Source organism: Callithrix jacchus, chromosome 16, assembly GCF_049354715.1.
Source record: "Callithrix jacchus isolate 240 chromosome 16, calJac240_pri, whole genome shotgun sequence".
NCBI classification, from domain to species: domain Eukaryota; kingdom Metazoa; phylum Chordata; class Mammalia; order Primates; family Cebidae; genus Callithrix; species Callithrix jacchus.
Window position 1 is genome coordinate 492,734 of NC_133517.1, and position 23,406 is coordinate 516,139.

At 39.4% G+C, this 23,406-nt stretch overlaps 1 protein-coding gene across 1 annotated transcript in view; it reads right to left on the minus strand.

Annotated features, from left to right (window-relative positions):
- Positions 1-4,570, minus strand: part of LOC144579806 (G patch domain-containing protein 2-like) — a 38,536-nt gene extending 33,966 nt beyond the window's left edge. Inside the window, exon 1 of the mRNA XM_078353502.1 lies at positions 4,364-4,570. Within this exon, the coding sequence (XP_078209628.1) occupies positions 4,364-4,569 (206 nt within the window). The 5' untranslated portion in view covers position 4,570. The remainder of the gene's footprint in view (positions 1-4,363) is intronic.
- Positions 4,571-23,406: the final 18,836 nt, after the last annotated feature.

Consider the following 23,406-nt stretch of genomic DNA (forward strand, 5'->3'; position numbering starts at 1 on the left):
CACGGGTGTTGGGAGGCTGAGGAGGACAGATCATGAGGTCAGAAGTTTGAGACCAGCTTGACCAACATGGTGAAATCCCATCTCAAGAAAAACTAGCCAGGCACGGTGGTGTGAGCCTGTAATCCCAGTAACTCGGGAGGCTGAGGCAAGAGAATCGCTTGTTCCCAGGAGGCAGAAGTTGCAGTGAGCAGAGATCATGCCACTGAACTCCAGACAGAGGGAGACTTCGTCTCAAAAAATATATATATATAATAATAATAATGCTGTGAATGACCTATTTCCACCTTAAACATATACATATGTAAATTTAAAAAGATTAAATAAACCTTCCCAGTTAAAAGTGGAAAGGAAGCAAAGCTCCACAGACTTGTATTCAATAGCAGATGCTGCCCACAGCTTCTACTTTGTCACTTTTGATACCATAGGAACTTTCAGGAAACTTTCTTTCCTCTTTACCATGGTTTGCTCAAAATCAAAACATGATTGGCTTTAAGAAAAAGAAAGTCGGCAGGGCGCGGTGGCTCACGCCTATAATCCCAGCACTTTGGGAGGCCGAGGCGGGTGGATCACAAGGTCAAGAGATCGAGACCATCCTGGTCAACATAGTGAAATCCCGTCTCTACTAAAAATACAAAAATTAGCTGGGCATGGTGGCGCGCGCCTGTAGTCCCAGCTACTCAGGAGGCTGAGGCAGGAGAATTGCTTGAACCCAGGAGGCGGAGGTTGCCGTGAGCCGAGATCGCGCCATTTGACTCCAGTCTGGGTAACAACAACAGCGAAACTGCGCCTCAAAAAAAGAAAAAAAAAAAAAGAAAAAGAAAGTCTAACCCTTGTTTTCAAATTAGTGATTTAGTAAGGCAAGCTCATTTATTATTTAAATCTGAAGACCATGCTTCCGATTTTTGTTACTTCACTTAATGACTTCATGAGTCATTCAAACTTTTCCTTGCATTCTAATTACTTTCAAAATGGAAACTACTGAATAAAAAACTGCCTACATGAAATAAAGTCAGTTTAAAGTAAACAAAACAAAAAATTAAGAATTTAATAAATAACTCATTCTAGCTCTTGTCAATATATATATTTATATTCAAATGTATTAGGCACATAGCAGAAAGAAAATTGTTTACATTTTCTTTCTACAATTGTTAACAAATTTGTTACAATTTTGAGTCTTATTGTTTACATTAATACATTGTAACTATTTAATAAAAATTTAGTAAATATAATAACCTCAATTTCTATAACAGGAATGAGAATGAAGACAATATTAATTACAAGCCACATACTGCTTGACACATAAGAGATTTTAAAAAATAATCTTCCAGATGACCAAACCAATGAATGACTAAATATGACTGAACAAGTAACAAAAGAAAAACATTATGACTAAAACTTTTAGACAATCCATATTCCAAATTTTCTGCTACTTTAACAAGCCAGACACTCTAGGTTTTTAGCTAAGTAAATGTGAAGTTAAGGAAAAATTATCAAACACAATGTAAAGGTTTCCAGCTTGACATCAGACATAAATATGGATGCTAAGAAGCTATACCAAAATGAATGAATTACTTGAACAAAATCATACTGGTGATTCCTTTGAATCTTAATTGTTGAAACAAAAACCTGACTCAAACCTGCCAGTATGCCACTAAGTCCAAAACAAACTCCAAAACACAAGGAAGTAAAAAAAGAAAAAAAAAGCACACCTTTCACTATTTTTCAGATTTCAGATTTTTCAGTTTTTCAGATTTCAATAAAATCAAAATACCAAATAGGAATGAAAATACAGAAACAAAATCCAGAGTCAATATAGTTTATCTTAACAGCTTTTTTAAAAAAGCAATGCCACATAACAAAGTTAAAAAAACCAGAATACCATAGTTGAGTAAAGAAATTACCTACGTTTACCCACTTGGTGCCTAAAAATGGAAAGAGCAACCTCCAAATTGGAGAAGTTGAAAAAGTCAAGATGAGCTGGGCATGGGGGCGCACCTCTGTAATCCCAGCACTTTGGGAGGCCAAGGCAGGCAGATCACGAGGTCAAGAGATCGAGATCATCCTGGCCAACATGGTGAAACCCTGTCTCTACTAAAAATACAAAAATTAGCAGGGTGTCGTGGCACGTGCCTGTAGTCCCAGCTACTCAGGAGGCTGAGGCAGGAGAATCCCTTGAACCCAGGAGGTGTATGCTGCAGTGATCCTAGACAGCACCACTGCACTCCAGCCTGGTAACAGAGTGAGACTCTCTTTAAAAAAAAAAAAAAAAAAAAAGAAAAAGAAAAAAGAAAAGAGAAAGTCAAGATGGGAGCTACATAAGTTAGAAATTCCAGACTGGTTAATAAATCTGGGCATATAACTGCTAGTTTACATATTGTATCTCATTCAGAGACATAGGCAGTATACAAAAGTGTTTTAAGAATTTTGGGGGAGAGGGGTATATTGGAATCATTCTGCAAATATGATACACTTAGGCCAGTTACTTAAACCATCTTTGCTTCTGTGTCACCTTATCTAAGACACAAAGAATGATACACCTACCTCAAAAGTTTACATGAGATGACACATGCATGTAAAACCTGGCACCCAGTTAACTGCTTAGTAGCTGTACTCCCAGTGGGACTGGAATTTATTACTGGGATTAAACATATATGTTGTATAGTATATAGCTGTTCAATTAATGAAAAAGCAAATTCCATTAAGGAATTTGGAATGACTGTATAGTCATACAGGCAGACTAAAAAATAAAGTTCCAGTTTTTTGGGACATGTTCATTGTGCCAAAATAGGAATGACTTTAAGAATTTCATTCAAAAATACTAAGTGCTACCACTTTGTTATACTCTGGTGCCGTAAGAAATGGTTGTATGACAAGAGAGCCTTTAAAAGAGAATTGAAGGAGGTTTCTCTCAGTACCTAACCACGATCTGGAAGGCAGAAGAAGTTGAGAGAATCAGTCCTTTTCTGATGCAGTCACCTATCCTACAAATCAAGAGTACCCTAGGAAGAGCAGACCAATCTACAGATGACATTTTATCTCCCTCATTTACAAAGATAGTGAATGGTGAAACATTAAGAAAGGTATCCTTGAGAGGGAACTGTGGGATGATGGGCAAATCCATTATCTCGTTTTGTATGGTGGTTACATAAGTATATACAATTGCCAAAACTAATACAATTAAGCACTTAAGAATTATGCAGTTCATTCTATGCTAGTTACACCATTAAAAATTGGTTCATTTAAAAAGTGCTCCCTACTTTTCTCACTAGAAAATGGGATCATTTAAAAAGAGTAAAATCAAATCTATATTCATTATAAACTTAACTACAGGACGATCTGCCCTAACTAAAAATATTTTGGATAACTTTTCAATGATTGGTGATGTAAAATAATTCTTTGAGATCACAGACTATTAGAATTCCTCATGTTCTAATTTTTGCAGAATCTAGGAATGAACATGCACTGTTTAGCCACATTTCTTTCACATGTTGGTCAAAACTTTATGTTTAAGGTTTTTAGTAGGAAATTGATTGTTTGTTTCACTGGTTGTCTTGTGTTGCCTTTGGAAGAAAAGGGCTTGGGAGAAAAACAGGACAGATATTACAGTATTCAACTAGAAATCCCAAAACCAGGATCCTAGCCCTAGGATTAAAATGTACAGGGCAACTGTGGACAAGACACTTGGATATTCTGTGCTTTTGATATTCTGGTATCACAGGGCTGTCATAAGATAAAGTGTATTAATTGGTGAAAATATCTTTTAAAGTCAAAGCAATATATTATTCTAATGTGGCACTGGTGACATGATACCATAGACATAGTCAAGCCCCAAACTTAATCCTAACGGTTGTAAAATGAGTTCCTGGAACACCCCCATACACATCTCATTTGAACTTAGAATGTTCAAGAGGGTGGAAGTAGTTTCCCCCCCGTCCAAAAAAGGGGGTGACAGAGTGATGTGTTTTCCATTATTGAACTTATCTTCCAAGGGACTTAGTATAAATTGGTGAATTTTGAAAGAGGAGTGGGGAATAAGGCCCAGATTAAGATAAAGTCTTCCTGTCCCTAGTTTTGCCAACAATCAATGAGGAGATCAAACTGCTCCTGGGATTACAGGAAGCATGACTTCCAAAATATTGCTAAGCAATCAACAAACATTTCCTGTATTCCTTCACAATTTTTTGGCATACTCTCAAAAGCTCCCTCAAACTGCGTGCATCTCAGGAATGAGTGAGAGCAGGGCCTAGATGTCTTCAGCCCATCCATCACAGCTCCCTCCCGCTTCCATTCCAGGTCCAGCGGAGCGGCCTCAGGCCATCATACCCTTCCCTGACCTCCCCCTCCCCAGGGCCGCCAGACTCACCAGCTGTTCCCGGCTGCTGGAGCTCCGATCGGTTGGCGCCCGGCGGCCCGAACATTAACGACACCCAAGAGCCTGGCCTCGAGGCTCAGAGCCGTGAACAGACTCCAACAACGACAGCACCGGCGACTTGCAAAACACCGTTCAGCATTTTGAGATGAGCTTCCGGAAGCCGACGGAGGCCGAAACCGGATGCCCGGAGCAACCATTAGTTCTCCTCGCCTACTGCTTTCCGTTCCTATAATCCCCTCTTCATACTCGCAGTAAAGACAGAGACAAATCAATCAAACTTTTTGTGCTGCAAAGAAATTTCTTAATTCTCTTTTTAGTACTTTTAAAGTCGAAATAGCGTCAGAGAAAAGAGGAGTGAACAAACAATCGCACCCCGGGAGTGAGCTATGGTTCAGCCCAGTTGCCATGGACACCGGTAGGCGCACCAGTTGTGAAGCAAAGGCCAAGAGACCATGGCCACTTTAGCCCGGCTGCAAGCTAGGTCGTTGACTGTGGGAAATGAGTACTACTTTAGGAACAGGTAAGTCAGAAAGAGAAGGATCGCGCAAAGGGCTGGTGTAACTTGCTGTCAGCTGTTCCTCAGCGGGAGTTTCCAATTAACGGTGTCCCTAATTCATTAAGTAACACCCAGTTCTCCCCCTAATGGGCTGGAAACATAATCGTTTGTTTGTATTACCATACAACGAAATTCTAAATAGACAGGGGCCATAGATACTCAGTGTGAGAGGATTTAGAGAAACTCTCAGCATAGATAAAATTGTAGTGTTTTTTTTCTTCCATGTCACCACTCTGTGATTTGATGAAACCTATGTTCTTCGGGTTCAAGGTTCAATACCCTGACTGGGGTTCACCCTGGCTCACTAGCCCACTGATTCCGACTGCTCCCCATCTACCTAGGGATTTGAGCCTCCAGGATTTCACAAACGTCACTGAACTCAATTGTTCTTTGACTCATTTGCCTTTTTAAAATGAAAGTATCCTGGAGTGGTGGCTCATGCCTGTAATCCCAGCACTTAGGGAGGCTGAGGCGGGCGAATCACCCGAGGCCAGAAATTCGAGACCTACGTGGCCAACATGGTGAAATCCCGTTTCTACTAAAAATATGAAAATTAACGGAACTTGGTGGCACATGCCTGTAATCCCAGCTACGGGGGAGACTAAGGCAGGCGAATTGCTTGAACCTGGGTGGCAGAGGTTGCAGTGAGCCGAGATTGCGCTACTGCACTCCAGCCTGGGTGACAAATTAAGATCCTGTCTCAAAAATAAATTAAATAAAAGTAAACCATTCCGAAAAGATAATTAGTACCAACATATTAATAGACGATGGGTAAGAAACACCACTAGCAGCTTTCTTCTTCTGCCTACACCCAAACTTCTTGACTAAGAAGAGGTTCTTTTTTTTTTGAGACGGAGTTTCGCTCTTGCTACCCAGGCTGGAGTGCAATGGCGCGATCTCGCCTCACCGCAACCTCCGCCTCCTGGGTTCAAGCAATTCTCCTGCCTCAGCCTCCGAGTAGCTGGGACTACAGGCGAGCGCCACCGTGCCCAGCTAATTTTTGTATTTTTAGTAGAGATGGGGTTTCACCATGTTGACCCGGATGGTCTCGATCTCTTGACTTCGTGATCCACCCGCCTCGGCCTCTCAAAGTGCTGGGATTATAGGTGTGAGCCACCGCGCCTGGCTAGAAGAGGTTCATTTGAAAGAAGCATTGCCCCAAGAGTTTTTGTAACTTAAGAGAAACTGCAAAGAAGTGGATTAGACTATTATAGAATATAGTGATATGACAGACCAATGGAAAATACGTTAATAAGATAGGGTCTTTCTGGGCTGTTTTTATTCTAACGTTTATCTCGCCTACCACATTATTATTTCACAGTGTACCTCTCTTACAGCACTGATCACAATTCAATTTTACATTATTATTATTATTTTTTTTGAGACGGAGTTTCACTCTTGTTACCCAGGCTGGAGTGCAATGGCGCGATCTCCGCTCACCGCAACCTCCGCCTCCTGGGTTCAGGCAATTCTCCTGCCTCAGCCTCCTGAGTAGCTGGGATTACAGGCACGCGCCACCATGCCCAGCAAATTTTTTGTATCTTTAGTAGAGACGGGGTTTCACCATGTTGACCAGGATGGTCTCGATATCTTGACCTCGTGATCTACCCGCCTCGGCCTCCCAAAGTGCTGGGATTACAGGCTTGAGCCACCGCGCCCGGCCAATTTTACATTATTTTATGACATAGTATCTATCTCCCCTCTAAACGAGTAGCAGAGACAGTGTCTTTTATTTTGCTCACCATTATTTTTGTCTCCAATGTCTATCATACAATAATAGTAACACAATGATTGTTGAAGAATCACATTAAGGAATCTTTCAATAAATCACTAATCCTAGTTTAAACATACTAACAATAGCTAAACATAGAAATTATAGAAATTACCTATTTATTTAGAGTATGTGGCAAGTGCTGTATTTATAACATATAAGTGAAATAAGCCCCGTCCATCATGATGTTCCCATCCTTGTATGGAATGTAGGCATTTAAAGAATAATTACAATAGTGGCTGGGTTTGGTGACTTACCTCTGTAGTCCCAGCACTTGTGGAGGCTGAGGCAGATGGATCGCTTGAGGGCAGGAGTTTGAGACCATCCTGGCCAACATGGCAAAATATCTCTACTAAAAATAAAAAAATTAGCCAAGCATGGTGGTGCATCTGTAGTCCCAGCTACTCTGGAAGCTGAGGCAAGAGAATCACTTGAACCCTGGAGGCAGAGGGTGCAGTGAGCCAAGATCACACCACTGCACACCAGCCTGGTCAACAGAGCAAGACTCTGTCTCAAAGAAAATAAAATAATAATAATAACAACAACAACAACAAAAATAGAGTAACATGGATGGGAAGGGAAACAACCAGTATTTCTTGAGGACTGATTATGTATGAGGGATTGCACTAGGAACTACCTCATAGGATGTTTCATTTGGTTTTCACAATGTTGCAAGTTAATGTAGAAGTTACCTATTTATTAGATAATCTATATTTTTAGAGCTATAGAACAGTGTTCCAGAAAAGCCTGTTGAAGTGTCAAGCAATCGCAAAGAATCAGCCAGGCACAGTGGCTCAGGCCTGTAATCCCAGCATGTTAGGAGGCCAAGGCGGGTGGATGGCTTGAGGTCAATTATGAATTATCAGAGCCAACTAATCTAACTCTAAAACCTCTGCTGTTCACTATCTCTAAACAAAATTTTCTTCCCATTAAGCTGATGTGATTAAATCGCAACAAGCACCAAGATCCAGAAGTCTAAATGGCTTAAGTGTACTCTTCCAAATCCATTGACATGTAGGGAACAGAGTTGTAGGAAACAATTTAAATTCTCCTTGGTTTCTTTCAATGTCTTCTGTTTTGGGCAACAAGGTAGGGACAAAAATGCTTCTTCCTAAGGCTATCATCAGAATAACGCTGCAGTTGAAAGATGCCTTTGTTGAAAAAATATATTCCTAAGGGGTTAGGTTAGTAACTGAGTCATCCAAGGCCTAGAAGTCCAATGTGGAAAAGGGAAGCTCCTCTGCCCAACAAAGAGGAAGGATCTGGAACTCCAAGAAGTGAGCAGCAAATACAGGAGGAGATTATGAACTGCAGAAAATAGGAGATGTGTGGGTTGCCCAACTGACTCGAATCCTCTGGAAAGTTGCTCCTGCAAAGAATGTTTGATGTGTATTTTTGTTTTAGCCTGTCCATCAGAGAGAGAATATTTTGTCCTGGGCGTAAGGGGAACAATAGATAGTAGGCAGTTGTTGTAACTGCCCAATGGATTCACCTTGCCCGCTGCTTAGACGGAGTTGATTTATCAAGATAGGGGAATTGCAATAGAGAAAGAGTAATTCACACAGAATCAATTGTGCAGGAGACTGGAGTTTTATTGTTACTCAAATGAGTCTTCCTGAGCATTAGGGGATCAGAGTTTTTAAGGATGATTTGGTGGGTTGGGGAAGGCCAGTGAATCAGGAGTGCTGATTGGTTGGGTCAGAGATGAAGTCATAGAGGGTGGAATCTGTCTTATTGCACTGAGTCAATTCTGAGGTAGGGGCCACAAGATCAGAGTCAGTTTATCAGTCTGGGTGGTGCCAGCTGATCCATCAAGTGCAGCATCTGCAAAATATCTCTAGCACTGACCTTAGGTTTTACAATAGTGATGTTACCCCCAGAAGCAATTTAGGGAGGTTCAGAATCTTGTAGTCTCCAGGTACATGACTTCCCAGACCATAATTTTTTATTTCTTTACAACAGATTCTTGCTCTGTCACCCAGGCTGGAGTGCAATGGTGTAATCTCGGCTTACTGCAACCTCCGCTTACTGCAACCTCCGCCTCCCAGGTTTGAGCAATTCTCCTGCCTCAGCCTCCCAAGTAGCTGTTATTACAGGTGCATGCCACCATGCCCAGCTAATTTTTGTATTTTTAGTAGAGGTGGGATTTCACCATGTTGGCCAGGCTGATCTGGAACTACTGACCTCAGGAGATCCACCTGCCTTGGCCTCACAAAGTGTTGGGATGACAGATGCAAACCACCACTTCTGGCCCCAAACCATAATTTCTATCTTTTAGCTAATTTGTTATTTCTACAAAGACTGTCTAGTCCCCAGGCAAGAAGTGGGGTTTTTCCTTGGGAAAGTCCTATTATCTTTGTCTTAAACTATAAATTAAATTTCTTGCTAAGTTAGTTCAGCCTTCATCCATGAATGAACTAAGACAGCTCGGAGGTTAGAAGCAAGGTGGAGCTGGTTAGGTCAGATCTCTCTCACTGTCTTCAGTTAAAATTTTGCAGTGGTGGCTCCATTGTCCCTTGACAGTGGCCTTTTTGTTGTTGTTGTTACTTTAACTTGCTCTAGTAATTCTTAGCTTCATTTCTGTTCTTTTGAACCATGAGATTTTCTTTGTGACTTGTTGGTCATTTATACTATACTTTACAGTATACTATACTTTGTGGAGAGAAGAGTTCAGTATATGTTTATTGGTTGTATTGTTCATTTCCCCCATATTCTTATTTAAATTTCATCTAATCTGCCAAATTCTAATAGGAATGAGTTAAAGTATTTCTCTTACACTGTGTTTCTGTAGAATGGGTGAGCCCAGAAAATCTGAGACAGGCTTCAGTCAACTTAGAAAGTTGATTTTGCCAAGTTTAAGGATGAACCCATGACACCACCTCAAGAAGTCCTGATGTGCCCAAGGCAGTCTGGGTGTGGCTTGCTTTTATACATTTTAGGAAGACATAATGTATCAATCAATACGTGTAAGGTTTATATTGGTTCCACAAGGCAGGGCCCTTTAGGTATTAAGTAGTTTTTAAATTTTTTTCTGGCCAGGTGCAGTGGCCCATGCCTGTAATCTCAGCACTTTGGGAGGCTGAGGTGGGTGGATCACTTGAGGTCAGGAGTTCCAGACTAGCCTGGCCAACATGGCAAAACCCTGCCTCTACTAAAAAGACAAAAATTAGCCGGGGGTGGTGGTGCACACCTGTAGTCCCATGTAGTCGAGAGGCTGAGGCAGGAGAATTGCTTGAACTTGGGAGGCGGAGGTTGCAGTGACCCAAGGTCACACCATTGTACTGCTGCCCAGGTGACAGAGTGAGACTTGAAAGAAGGAAGGAAGGAAGGAGGGAAGGAGGGAAGGAAGGAGGGAGGGAAAGAGAGAAAGAAAGGAGGGAGGGAGGGAATGAAGGAAGGAAGGAAAGAAGGAAAAGATTCTGATTGGCAAGTGGTTGAAAGAGTTATTATCAATAGAAAGAAATGAGGAATGTCTGGAGGGGTTGTAGAGACCTAGGTTTTATCATGTTTATCATACAGAGGAAGCCTCCAAGTTCTAAGCTCTAAAAAGAAAAGACTAAATATTTCTCATCAGACTTAAAGTCTGTGTTTATGTGGATGCTGGAGGGGTATAATGATAGAGTCCAATTCCCTCTGCTATCATGGCCTGAACTAGATTTTTAGGTAACTCTGGAATTTTATTTTTGGTTTACAAGTAGTATCTCTCGTTACGTTGTTTTGCATATGTTATATGTTTATTGGTGTGTCTCTGCATTATTGGCTATATGTTAGTTTTTTCTAATTTTTCACCTTTAAATTCTACTTGCCAAAATATTGATCCTCCTTTATTGGAGTTAGCACATCATTCTGTATATTTTTCTTTGCAGGAGGAAACTTGGAGGCTTTTAAAAATTAGAGGTAAAGAAGTTCATGAAGGGTTTAGCCTCTTTACATTCATTATTGCTATTGATATGTAGGCATTTTACATACAGCTCTATTTTAACCTGCTTTTTTTTTTTTTTTGAGATGGAGTTTCGCTCTTGTTACCCAGGCTGGAGTGCAATGGCGCTATCTCTGCTCACCACAACCTCCGCCTCCTGGGTTCAGGCAATTCTCCTGCCTCAGCCTCCTGAGTAGCTGGTATTACAGGAATGCGCCACAACGCCAAGCTAATTTTTGTATTTTTAGTAGAGACGGGGTTTCACCATGTTGACCAAGATGGTCTTGATCTTTTGACCTCGTGATCCACCCGCCTCAGTGTCCCAAAGTGCTGGGATTACAGGCGTGAGCCACCACACCCGGCCTAACCTATTTTTAAATTATTTTTCCTCTTCTATGATGACTTAGAATGTATCAACTATATTTTACTTTAGATTTTAAAATAAAGGAACTTATTCCTAACATTTCTTATTGAACTTAAGTTATCCTATTAACATTCTCAATACTGTAATAATGAATTAAATATTTATTTTTTTTTTGAGACGGGGTCTCTCTCTGTTGTACAGGCTTGAGGGCAGGTGCAATCTCAGCTCACTGCAACCTCCGCCTCCTGCATTCAAGCAATTCTACTGCCTCAGCCTCCTGAGTATCTGGAATTACAGGCACGTACCATCACACCCAACTAATTTTTTGTATTTTTAGTAGAGATGAGGTTTCACCGTGTTAACCAGACTGGTCTCATACTCCTGACCTCTGGAATGAAAGGCTCATCCCACCACACCCAGTTAATTTTTTACATTTTTAGTAGAGACAAGATTTTATCATATTAGCCAGGCTAGTCTCATACTCACGACCTCAAGTCATCCACCTGCCTTGGCCTCCTAAAGAGCTGGGATTACAAGCTTGAGCCACCACATCTGGCCCTGAAATAAATTTTTATTATTTAAACACTCCCTAATACCCACTATATGCTAAGTACTATTCTGAATATTGAAGATACAACAAAGAACAAAGTTATGAGGGAAATAGACCATAAACAGCTAACCATATGGTGATTCAAGTTCTGTAATCCTACACTTTGGGAGGCCTAGGTAGAGGATGACTTGAGCCCAGTAGTTCAAGACCAGCCTGAGTAACATAGTGAGACCTTGTCTCTATAAAAAATAAAATATTAGCAACTTCGTCTCAAAAACAAAAAAAAACAAAGGGTGTTTTCAGCAGAGGAGTGACATAATGTGACTTCTGTCTTATAAAAATAGTAAATAAGAAAGTAACTTTGACATTATTATTATTATTTGAGCTGGCATCTTACTTTGTTGCCCAGGCTGGAGTACAGTGGCGCGATATCGGATCACTGCAACCTCTGCCTCCCAGGTTCAAGGGATTCTCCGGCCTCAGCCTCCCAAGTAGCTGGGATTACAGGCACCTGCCATCAGGCCTGGCTAATTTTTGTGTTTTTGTAGAGATAGGCTTTCACCATGTTGGCCAGGCTGGTCCTGAACTCCTGACCTCAGGTTATTCACCCACCTCGGCCTCCAAAAGTGCTGGGATTACAGACATGAGCCACCATGGCTGGCTAGGAAATGAAATATTTTTAAATGCACTAATAATATAGGTTCTAGTTCTAAAATATGATGACCTTGTTTTCTATGACTTCTGCACAGTATTTAACATTTGGCCAACTATAGTAACTCCTACTATATTATCTAATAATAATGCATTTGCAACCCATTATTCCTAGAGCTGTGACATAATAACAATGAGGAGGACTATTAATGAAATATAAAACATAAGTTCTAGTTCTAAAACATAGTCCTGTTTCTTATCATCAAGTGTCTGTTAGGCACATGGGTGATAATCAGAACCCAAAGTATAGATTAAGTGTACTGTAGTTTTTGCCTTTAAGGAGCATGAAATCCTTAAGAACTAATCGTGAAATTATATGCAAAACAATAATCATTTTACACATCAACATATCTGACAGCACAGGGCAGCTAATAATGGAATTTTATTCCTGCTGTCTAAAATAGTTAAAAGTTATATGATAATAAAAAAGAAAGAGTATTGAGTTTTTAATCTAGTATTTATTCATAGATAATATACGTAGGTCAGACCAAGCAGTCTGTTGATGTGTAAAATGCATATTTTTTGCATATTACTGGAAAGATATTTAAGTACAGACTTTTTTTCATTTTCTACTTATTGTCAGTTAATTTCTGGCCACTAATGATATACATGAATATAGTGTTATTGAGGGTTATAGTACTTATTTCTAGTTGACAATGAAGTGACTGGAAACTTCCAGCTATTTCTTGATGTTTTATTGCATTACTGGTAACACTTTTGGTCTTTCATCATTATTAATTCATTTAGTATTCATTGTGATAATACTGATCATAATACATTTATTTCAAATTCATGTAGATGTCATTTTATTCACTGCTGTAGGATTTTCACTGTAATTTGGAACTAATTAATATACCATTAAAATAAAGTGTTACCCACATTTTTCATTTTAAACATAAAATGTCTAGCAGTTGATGACATATTCTATGAGTATTCAGCATCCCAGTGGTAACGCAGCATCTGTAAATTTCATTTTTAAGTACTTAAAAAATGGGCAACAGAAAAACGTGTATAGAAATGAAATTTTAGCACATAAGTTAAAGTTTAGCAGTACGTTAACCACTAGTTAATTTTTAGTGCCTCCTTTTAATTGCAATGCATAGTTTTTATTAATATATGTGCTTGTGTATATATATATATAATATATGTATATACATTATTAGTACCCCAAAAAGAAATTATTTATTTTCTACTTGACCAGTGTCACCAGGAGAAATTAAAAACCATTAACTCAAAACAGATAATTTGACTGCTTCTCTTCTGCATTTCTAATGACAATTATAAATAATGGGTGAGTTCATACTAATACATTAGTAACTAATACAGTAACTTCAAAATAATTATTAGATGTGACTTATTCATATTTTTCTTCCATTTTTGTAAAGATAGTAAGTTGATTGTTGGTGGGAAAGGAGAAACAAACGTTTTCAGTAGTTTAAATTGACTATATTAAGAAGATGAAAAACAAATCTAGTTGTATTAAATATTAATGGTAAAAGGTTTAAATAACCATAAGAAACAGCTCTATTCTATTGTCATGAATTTTATTTCACATTAGCCTTTTGAGTGAAATTATTCTTATTTTTTCCACATCTCTCTTCTTTGAGTTGCCTGCTCTACTGGACATTGTGTTGTTGTATCTTTTCCTTGTTGGCCATTAATGACAGTTTCTTTGTTCCACTATCCCATCTTGTTATTGGCCAGGATAAGATTTTAAAATAAAAATGAAAGATTCTTTCTAATCCTGCAACTGGTTGAATAACCACCTTGTTTTCCATGACTTCCGCACACTGTTTAACATAGTCATGGTCTCCCATCTTGACGCCTTCCCATTAACTTCTATGACACTGCACTATACTTGTATCTTATGATTGGACCTTGTTTTTTTTTAAATTGTTGTTATTGAGCATCTTTTACTGTAAATCTTTACAGAGATTATCAAACTCTGGGGATATGTGTTTCCATGGCCAAAATGTTGATATTCATGGAGTCTAGAATCCCTTAATATTATGCACAAAACCCTGAAAACCAAGGCCTTTTGCCTTGGCATCAACTATTAATCTTCTTATTTCCCCCATCCTTCATTTCTGTCTTGAAATTTGCATTTTATCATTCCCATTATTATTTTACTACATGTGTATACATCCTTAATGAACAGCCCTAAAATTTTGTGAGGGTTTTACTTATGTAAATAAAAGTATTCTGTGTATGTTCAAAGGCCAAACTGTTTCCTAGCAGCAATATATATGACTTTTTATCACTAACACTTGGTATAGTCTAAAAATTTTGGGGTGTTGCTATAGATGTTGGTATCATTTCATATTCTATTTTTTTTTGAGGCGGATTTTCACTCTTGTGACCCAGGCTGGAGTGCAATGGCACAATCGCAGCTCACCGCAACCTCCGTCTCCTGTGTTCAGGCAATTCTCCTGCCTCAGCCTCCCGAGTAGCTGGGATTACAGGCACGCGCCACCATGCCCAGCTAATTTTTTGTATTTTTAGTAGAGACAGGGTCTCACCATGTTGACCAAGATGGTCTCGATCTCTTGACCTCATGATCCACCTGCCTCGGCCTCCCCATTTCATATTCTTAGTCTCTGTTTCTTTTATTGTTTTAGGGAGATTGGTGCTACCTTTTGCCACAAAATTTCAATATTATATTTGGAAATTAATTACATAAATTTTTTTGTATTTTCCTTTTCTTCCATTTTACTTTCCCTTTCTTCTCCTCTCTTCATTTCTCTTCTCCTTTAGAAGCAGTGATGGTTAAAAACCCATCCTCTGGAGCAGGACTACCAAGGATTAAATGTCAGCTGCGACACTTACTATAGATGTGACCTTGGGGATATTACAATATTTTCTCCACAGTGGTATCTTTTTTTGTCAAATAGGGATAATTATTCTCTTCTTCATAGAGGTATTGAAAGGATTACGTATGAGTTAATTCACTGGTATGTAAAATGTTGGGTACTGTGCCTGACACATAAAGTTTTAATTAGTAAAATTTATTTATTTTCTTCTATTTCTCTCAACAGCTCCTTTCATGTTTGCCTGTCTTTTTTCTATCATCACCCAGGATTTAAGTTACGAAGAGGATAGGGCACTCATGGATTCCTCAGCAATTTGTCATCCTAAAGTAGGGAGAGGTTTCAATGTTGGGAGTAGCTCTAGTGAGGGAAGCCTGTGAGTGGCACTTCTCACTGGGATGGAATATGCCAACAAGCATGTGTCTCCCTCAGCTAGCATCTTTGGTAAGACAAAGGTTGAGTGTTAGGAGTGACACCAGTGATCTCTCCTGAGGCCATGGGGAATACAGTATGGAACAAAATAGACAAGATTATTGCCTTTGACGTTTTCAAGTTTAGTGGAAGAGACCATCATTAAATAATTTTTAAATATGATTGTGGTAAATATTATGAAGAGCTATGAGACTGTAACATGGAAAGGCCTAATTGTAGTCTGGGAAGTCAGGGAATGCTCTCTGGAGGAAAGGACTTTAAGCTATTCTCCTTCCCACATGGAGTACAATAATATGATGCCAGAATACACTTTATTCAAGCCTCTTTTTTTTTTCTTTTGGGATGGAGTCTCGCTCTGTTGCCCAGGCTGGAGTGCAGTGGCATGATCTCAGTTCACTGCAACCTCTGCCTCCCGGGTTCAAGGAATTCTGCCTCAGCCTCCTGAGTAGCTGGGATTACAGACGCCTGCCACTACACTTAGGTAATTTTTATATTTTTAGCAGAAATGGAGTTTCACCATGTTGGGCAGTCTAGTCTTAAATTCCTGACCTCAGGTGATCGCCCACCTTGTCCTCCAAAAGTGCTGGGATTACAGGCATGAGTCACAGCGCTGGGCCTTACTAAAATGTCTGTCATTTGTTACATGCAGTACAAATATACAACAATAAGGAATCTTTCCTTCCTTCCACTCCTGTCTAGAGCGGTCTTCCACTCTTAACTTATTTCCAGCAGACTTTATTGCATTGTATAGTAATCTTACCATAGTGCCTTCCATTCATTATCAGGTAACGTAGCTATTTATATATTCTCTTGTGTGTATGTGTTTTTTTATTATACTTTAAGTTCTGGGGTACATGTGCAGAATGTGCATGTTTATTACATAGGCATACAGGTGCCATGTTGGTTTGCTGCACCTATCAACCCATCATCTACATTAGGTATTTCTCCTAATGCTATCCGTCCTCTTACCCCCTACCCCCAATAGGCCTGAGTGTGTGATGTTCCCCTCCCTGTATCCATGTATTCTCATTGTTCAACTCCCACTCTAGAGTGAGAACGTGTGGTGTTTGGTTTTCTGTTCTGTGTTCGTTCTTACAGTTTATCCTACACTTAATCTATACCTTATGTAATCTTACAAATTTGTGTGAATTCTCCGTATATTGTATATGTTTCACATCTGAATCACTGATTTGAATTTCTTATCTCTGTGTAAGCCCTATGGCCTCCCCCTGCCTCCTTTAACTTAAACAGACTTTCTGAGAATTCCAGCTATGAATAGAACAGGCATTCTGTGATGGATTCATTTTACTTAGAGGCAACTCATTTAACTAATAAATGAGTGAAGTATGTGAGCATTTTAGTCTTGCATGATACATGTGTAGTAGCATTTAAACAGTAAATTCAAATGATTATGTTTTAAAAGCAATGTCAAAATAACACATCGCTTTCTTACTCCCTAATAAAAATTACTGGCAAATTAATTTATTATAAAATTGGTGATTATCAAAATAAAAAAAGTAAAGCTGTTGAAAGCACATGGCTTCTCAGAAAAATGTTAATTTTCAAAACACAACTCATGATTTTTGAAATGCCTTATTTATTTATATTTTAATGTTACTTAAAATGATATTTGAATTTATAATGATCACTTTGGAAGAAATTAAAAATCAAGTTTAACAGGTTGACTTGCTTTAGAATTATATTCATTACTAATGAAGTGCTTTTTAAACATTTGTTTTAGTATTTGTTTAGTAGATCCATTTAGAAATAAGGAGAATGATGCAGCAGTTAAAATCCAGAGCTGGTTTCGAGGATGTCAAGTTCGGGCGTATATCAGGTATATTGATTTTGTCATGGAAACCTCAGATATGTCATAAATATATATCCCTTAGAAAATGTAATTTATTTATGCAGTGCTTATTTCAAATAATTTTTTATTTTACTCATAATGTAGTTAATAAATTATATGGTGTTTTTTATAAAAGAAATACATAGTATTTCTGATCTCTTCTTACCAAAACTAAATTACATTGACTATATTTCTATTTAAAATTTTCAATATTGGCTGGGTGCAGTGACTCACTCTTGTAATTCCAGCACTTTGGGAGACTGAGGCAGGTGAATTATTTGAGGTCAGGAGTTTGAGACCAGCCTGGCCAACATGGCAAAACCCTGTCTCTAGCAAAAATACAAAAATTAGCTGGGCATGGTGGTGCACATCCCAGGTACTTGGAAGGCTGAGGCAGGAGAATCCCTTGAACTTGGACGGCAGAGGTTGCAGTGAGCTGAGAAGGCACCACTGCACTCCAGCCTGATCAGCAGAGTGAGACTCTGTCTCAAAAAAATAAAACAAAATTCTCAATATTACAAACACACTTGCTCAGACTCCTTTTCCCATATTCCATAGGATCTAGAAATGATTGGGTTTGTATTTATAGCAAAAATACGTTGACTGGTAAGAAAGGGGGAAAAGAGAAAACAGTTTCAATCTTTTCCATCATGTTGGTAGATAAAAGAAAGTGATGCATGAATGATGTCATCTGACCATACACGAGACTGAAATTTGTACCTTTCTTAACTCTTTCTCCCTTTTTTTCAGTGCCCAAACTTTCCCTCCGGGTGTTTCTTAAAATACATTTTCCTGGATTAGGTACAGGAAAATAGGCCTGCTTCATAATAACTTATTAGACTGGGAATTATCCTATATAAAACTTCCTTATACTGTCTAGTAGGAGCTAGATATGCAACTTTAAAGTGTGAAGACAAGGCTTCTTTGTCTTTTTCCTTCTTTTTGAGATGGAGTTTTGCACTTATTGCCCAGACTGGAGTGCAATGGCACAGTCTTGGCTCACCGAAGCCTCCACCTCCCGGGTTCAAGCGATTCTCCTGACTTAGCCTCCCAAGCGGCTGGGATTACAGGCGCATGCCACCACGCCCGACTAATTTTTGTATTTTTAGTAGAGACGGGGTTTCTCCATGTTGGTCAGGCTGATCTTGAACTCCTGAACTCAGAGATCTGCCTGTCTCATCCTCCGAAAGTGCTGGGATAACTGGGGTGAGCCATGGTGCCAAGAAGGCAAGTTTTCTCTTTTGGCCACTATGTAAACTAAGAAACATGGTGGCAAATATAGTTTTTTTGTTTGTTTGTTTGTTTTTTCTGAGACGGAGTTTTCCTCTTGTTACCCAGGCCGGAGTGCAATGGCGCGATCTCGGCTCACCGCAACCTCCGCCTCCTGGGTTCAGGCAATTCTTCCGCCTCAGCCTCCTGAGTAGCTGGGATTACAGGCACGCGCCACCATGCCCGGCTAATTTTTTGTATCTTTAGTAGAGACGGGGTTTCACCATGTTGACCAGGATGGTCTCGATCTCTCGACCTCGTGATCCACCCGCCTTGGCCTCCCAAAGTGCTGGGATTACAGGCGTGAGCCACCGCGCCCGGCCGAGTATTTTTTATTTCAGCAGACTAACATGATGTTGGCTTGGATAGACTGAGGATTACAGAAAAGAATGAAGAGGAGAACTATTTCTTAACCTCATGAATCTTTCCTTTCTCCCTTCCCCCTCCCCTCCCCTCCCGTCCCCTCCCCTTTCCCCTCCTCCTCCCCTCCCCCCTCCTGTTCCCTCTCCCCTGCCCTCCGTCCTCCCCCTTCCCCTCCCCCTTCCCCTCCTCTTTTCTTCCCTTCCCTTCCCCTCCTCTCTTTCTCCACCCCTCCCTTTCTTTCTTTTCTTTCTTTGAACAGTCTTGAAAGAGTCTTGGTCTGTTGTCCAGGGCTGGAATACAATGGCACGATCTTGGCCCACTGCAACCTCTGCCTCCCTGGTTCAAGCAATTCTCCTGCCACAGCCTCCAGAGTAGCTGGGACTACAGGCTCACCCTACCACACATGGCAAATTTCTGTATTTTTAGTAGAGTTGGAGGGGCGATGAGGGGGGATGGCGGTGTGGTTTCACCATGTTGGCCAGACTGGTCTCAAACTTTTAGGCTCAGGTGATCTGCCTGCCTTGGGCTCCCAAAGTGCTGGGATTACAGGCATCGAGCCACTGCGCCTGGCCCTCAAGAGTTATTTCTAAGGGTCAATATGATTTACATAAGTAGTGCCTGGCTTACTTCTCAGCATGTCTCTGTTACCTGTTTTATAGTCTTAACACTCAAAAATATTTTAAAGAGTAAGTTTTCAAGAGGAATTGAAATTAAATATTGTGTAATAATAAGCCCAAAAGAAATACTGAATAGTTACCTATGCCATTTTTTTCTGCTTTTAGAAATGATTGATTCTATCCCAGAATAACTTTCTACGCTGTAAAAGTGCACATAAACTTGGCTTTGAATTTGAATTCTTGAATTGTAGTAGAGTGTTCTAAGTGAAGATTTAACTGAGCCTCCTTGTTTTAATGAAAGGATACTAATAAACATTTTTATCATAGGCATTTACACAGGACTGTAACAATTATTCAAAAATGGTGGAGAAGTTTCTTAGGCAGAAAGCAGTATCAACTATCTGTGCAGGTAAACGTCAAATGTACACATGTTAGCATTTGAATTATAAAATATGCTGTAACTTATTCACTTTAGTTGTATTTACGAACGTTTGGAAGTTACTGATAATGAGTATTTATATAAGGACAAAATGGGGCTTAATTTTCGCTATGAGATCTCTTCTGAAATGATTTTCTGATATTTCCATGGAGAATTGACTCATTTTTCTGGTACCCAAACTACACTGATATTATTTTTGCTTAAAGCAACTTCCACAGTATATATTTATACTCATTTATTGATGTTTTTCTGTACTTTGTAGATGGTGAGCTGTTTTTTGTTTTTTTTTTTTTGAGACAGAGTTTTTCTCCTGTTACCCAGGCTGGAGTGCAATGGCGCGATCTCGGCTCACCACTACCTCTGCTTCCTGGGTTCAGGCAATTATCCTCCCTCAGCCTCCTGAGTAGCTGGGACTACAGGCATGTGCCACCATGCCCAGCTAATTTTTTGAATTTTTAATAGAGATGGGGTTTCACCATGTTGACCAGGATGGTTTCGATCTCTTGACCTCGTGATCCACCCGCCTCGGACTTTCAAAATGCTGTGATTACAGGCGTGAGCCACCGTGCCTGGCCCTGATAGTGAGCTCTTTGAGAGTGGATGCTGCAGCCCACTTCCTTTTTGGATCACCAACATTTTAGGCTAATACTTGGCCCAGAATGCAGGCAATAAATATCCTCATAAGGATTCCAAATTGGTCACAGCTAACAATAAGCTGCCTTTTGTCATTTCTTCAGGACTTTCTCATACATTTTGTTTTATGGGTGTAAATGAGATTTAAATAATTTTATAAATAATATATTGTTCCAGAATGTATTTTTTATAGAAAGTTAAGCATATTTGTGGGTATATTTTTAATGTATTTGCAAATAATTATTACTGGAAAGCAACAAAGATTACATGATGTTTTAGACTATTGTTTATTAAACATGTGCTATATACCAGGCATTTCATGTAATTATTTAATTTGTCTATTATGATGCTTATTAAAAGTAACTATTGTACTCATTTGGCAGGCTAGGTAACTGAGTCTCATACACTTGCCCACGAACAGATACTAGTATATTTAGTATACATAGCAACTTTCCAGATGTTACAGAATTTTTTACATTAGGCACAGTTGTCTGATAATTGGGAAGATCCTCTGCCTAATCTCTGTAAGGACAGAGACCATATCTCATTAGTGTTGCCCTCTCAAAGCCTGGTGCCTGGCATATACCAGATGATTAGCACTTACATAGATGAATAGAAGAATGACCACCAATCCTGTTTCTAATATGCTGTGCACCCTTTACCAGGTAGAAGCCAAAAATTGATACCGATTGGTAATCAGTCTGATATAGTATGTTTATTTATTTATTTTTTGAGATGGAGTCTCACTCTTTCCCCGGGCTGGACTGGTGCAATGGCGCAATCTCAGCTCACTACAACCTCCATCTCCCAGAATCAAGTGATTCTCTTGCATCACTCCCGAGTAGCTAGGATAGGATTACAGGTTCCAGCTAGGATAGGTTTACAGGTTCCAGTCACCATGCTCGGCTAATTTGTTTGTATTTTTAGTAGAGACAGGGTTTTACCACATTGGCCAGGCTGGTCTCGAACTTCTGACCTAAGGTGATCTGCCTGCCTTGGCCTCCCAATGTACTGGGATTACAAGTGTGAGCCACCACGCCCATCCAAACTTTTTTTTTTTCCCCTCTCCTGTCTTGATTTTGGTTAAAAGCATCATTTTAAAAAGTAGCTCTTTAAAGTACTCTAAAATCAAATGCCTCTATTTCTGTTTCTGCTTAACATTTTGAAAAGGAAAAATTGGGGAAAAAATGTACCTAATAGTTACAGAATATATGCTAGGTGCCAGACACTGTGGCAAGCATTTAACATGCAGTGTCTCTGACCTTTTGACTCTCACTGAACTGTAGAAACAGCACAGGCTTTAAACCTGATGATGGAGGTTTGATGACTATGAGCAAGTTATTTAACCTGTGTGGACCTTCTTTCATCCCTTGTCTTTAAAATGAGAATAAGAATGTTTGGCAGATTTTTTGTGAAAATTCAGTGAAACACTGTACGTAAAATACCAGGAACTGTGATTGGCACATAGTTGCTGCTCAAAAATGGTAGTTTTTCTTTATTTTTTTTCATTCTTTTCTCCTCCCTCCTCCCCTCCTTTTCTCCTCCCTCTTCCCCTTTTCCCTCCTTTTTTCCTCCCCTCCTCCCTTCCTCCCTTCCTCCCTTTCTGCCTTCTTTCTTTCCTTCCTCTCTCCCTCCCTCCATCCTTTTCTCTTTCTTTCTCTCTCTTTTTATTTCTTTCTTTTTCAGAATCTTTTTCAGAGTCTGAGCCGAGATCACGCCAGGCTGGAGTACAGTGGCATTATCTTGGCTCACTACAACCTCCGACTTCCTGGGATTCAAGCAATTCTCCTGCCTCAGCCTCCTGAGTAGCTGGGATTACAGGCATGCACCACCACACCCAGCTAATTTTTGTGTTTTTAGTAGATACGGCATTTTTCCATGTTGGCCAGGATGGTCTCAATCTCCTCACCTGATGATCAGCCCACCTCAGGCTCCCAAAGTGCTGGGATTATGGGCGTGAGCCATCATGCCCAACCAAAAATGGTAGTTTTTCATTTGTGATGCTGTTGTTAGTATTCAGAAACTATTGAGGCAGTTTGCTTGGAGTAATGTAAGTGCAAGATTTTCAAATCAAATTAGCTCCACTTCATATTTCTCTCACTGGTGCATAATCACATGATGATTTTATTATATGTGAGTGAGTGTGATGTATGGATGGATGGATATAGACAGACATACAGTTTTTAAACAGTGATTCAGGAAACCTCCTACGTTTTGAAGTTCGTCTTTCTTAGAATTAGTGACTGTAGACATTCAGAGGAAAGCAAAGAAACACAAAGACAGATGTCTTTAAAGCTGTATTTATAATAAATAGAAAAGAAAACTGAAGAGGGAAAAAAGACTTTCAGCATTTAAGGTAGATATTGGATTTACCATCAATCCATCTAAACTGCTATTTAATTCATAACTTTGGAATCTAGAACTCTATATTTTAGAATATTAAAGGTAATCGGGATAATTTGTATTTATTACTATGTGTCTGTACATTAATTATATATATAATCATATATAATAAGTAATAAAAAATTAATATAATTAAATGTATACTCTAATATTGCTGAAGAGTTAAATCTGCATAATCTTCATAAGATTCTCTTCTGAAGAAAATGAGTGTGGTTGTAGAAACAAAAGTTTTAAGACTCTTTGACAATTGCTGACATTGAATAGAGAGCCAATGGAAGCAGATGAAGTCCGATAGAAGGAAGTGTTATTGATTTTTCCTGGGCATAATGTCTTATGCTTAAACAGTGAAGA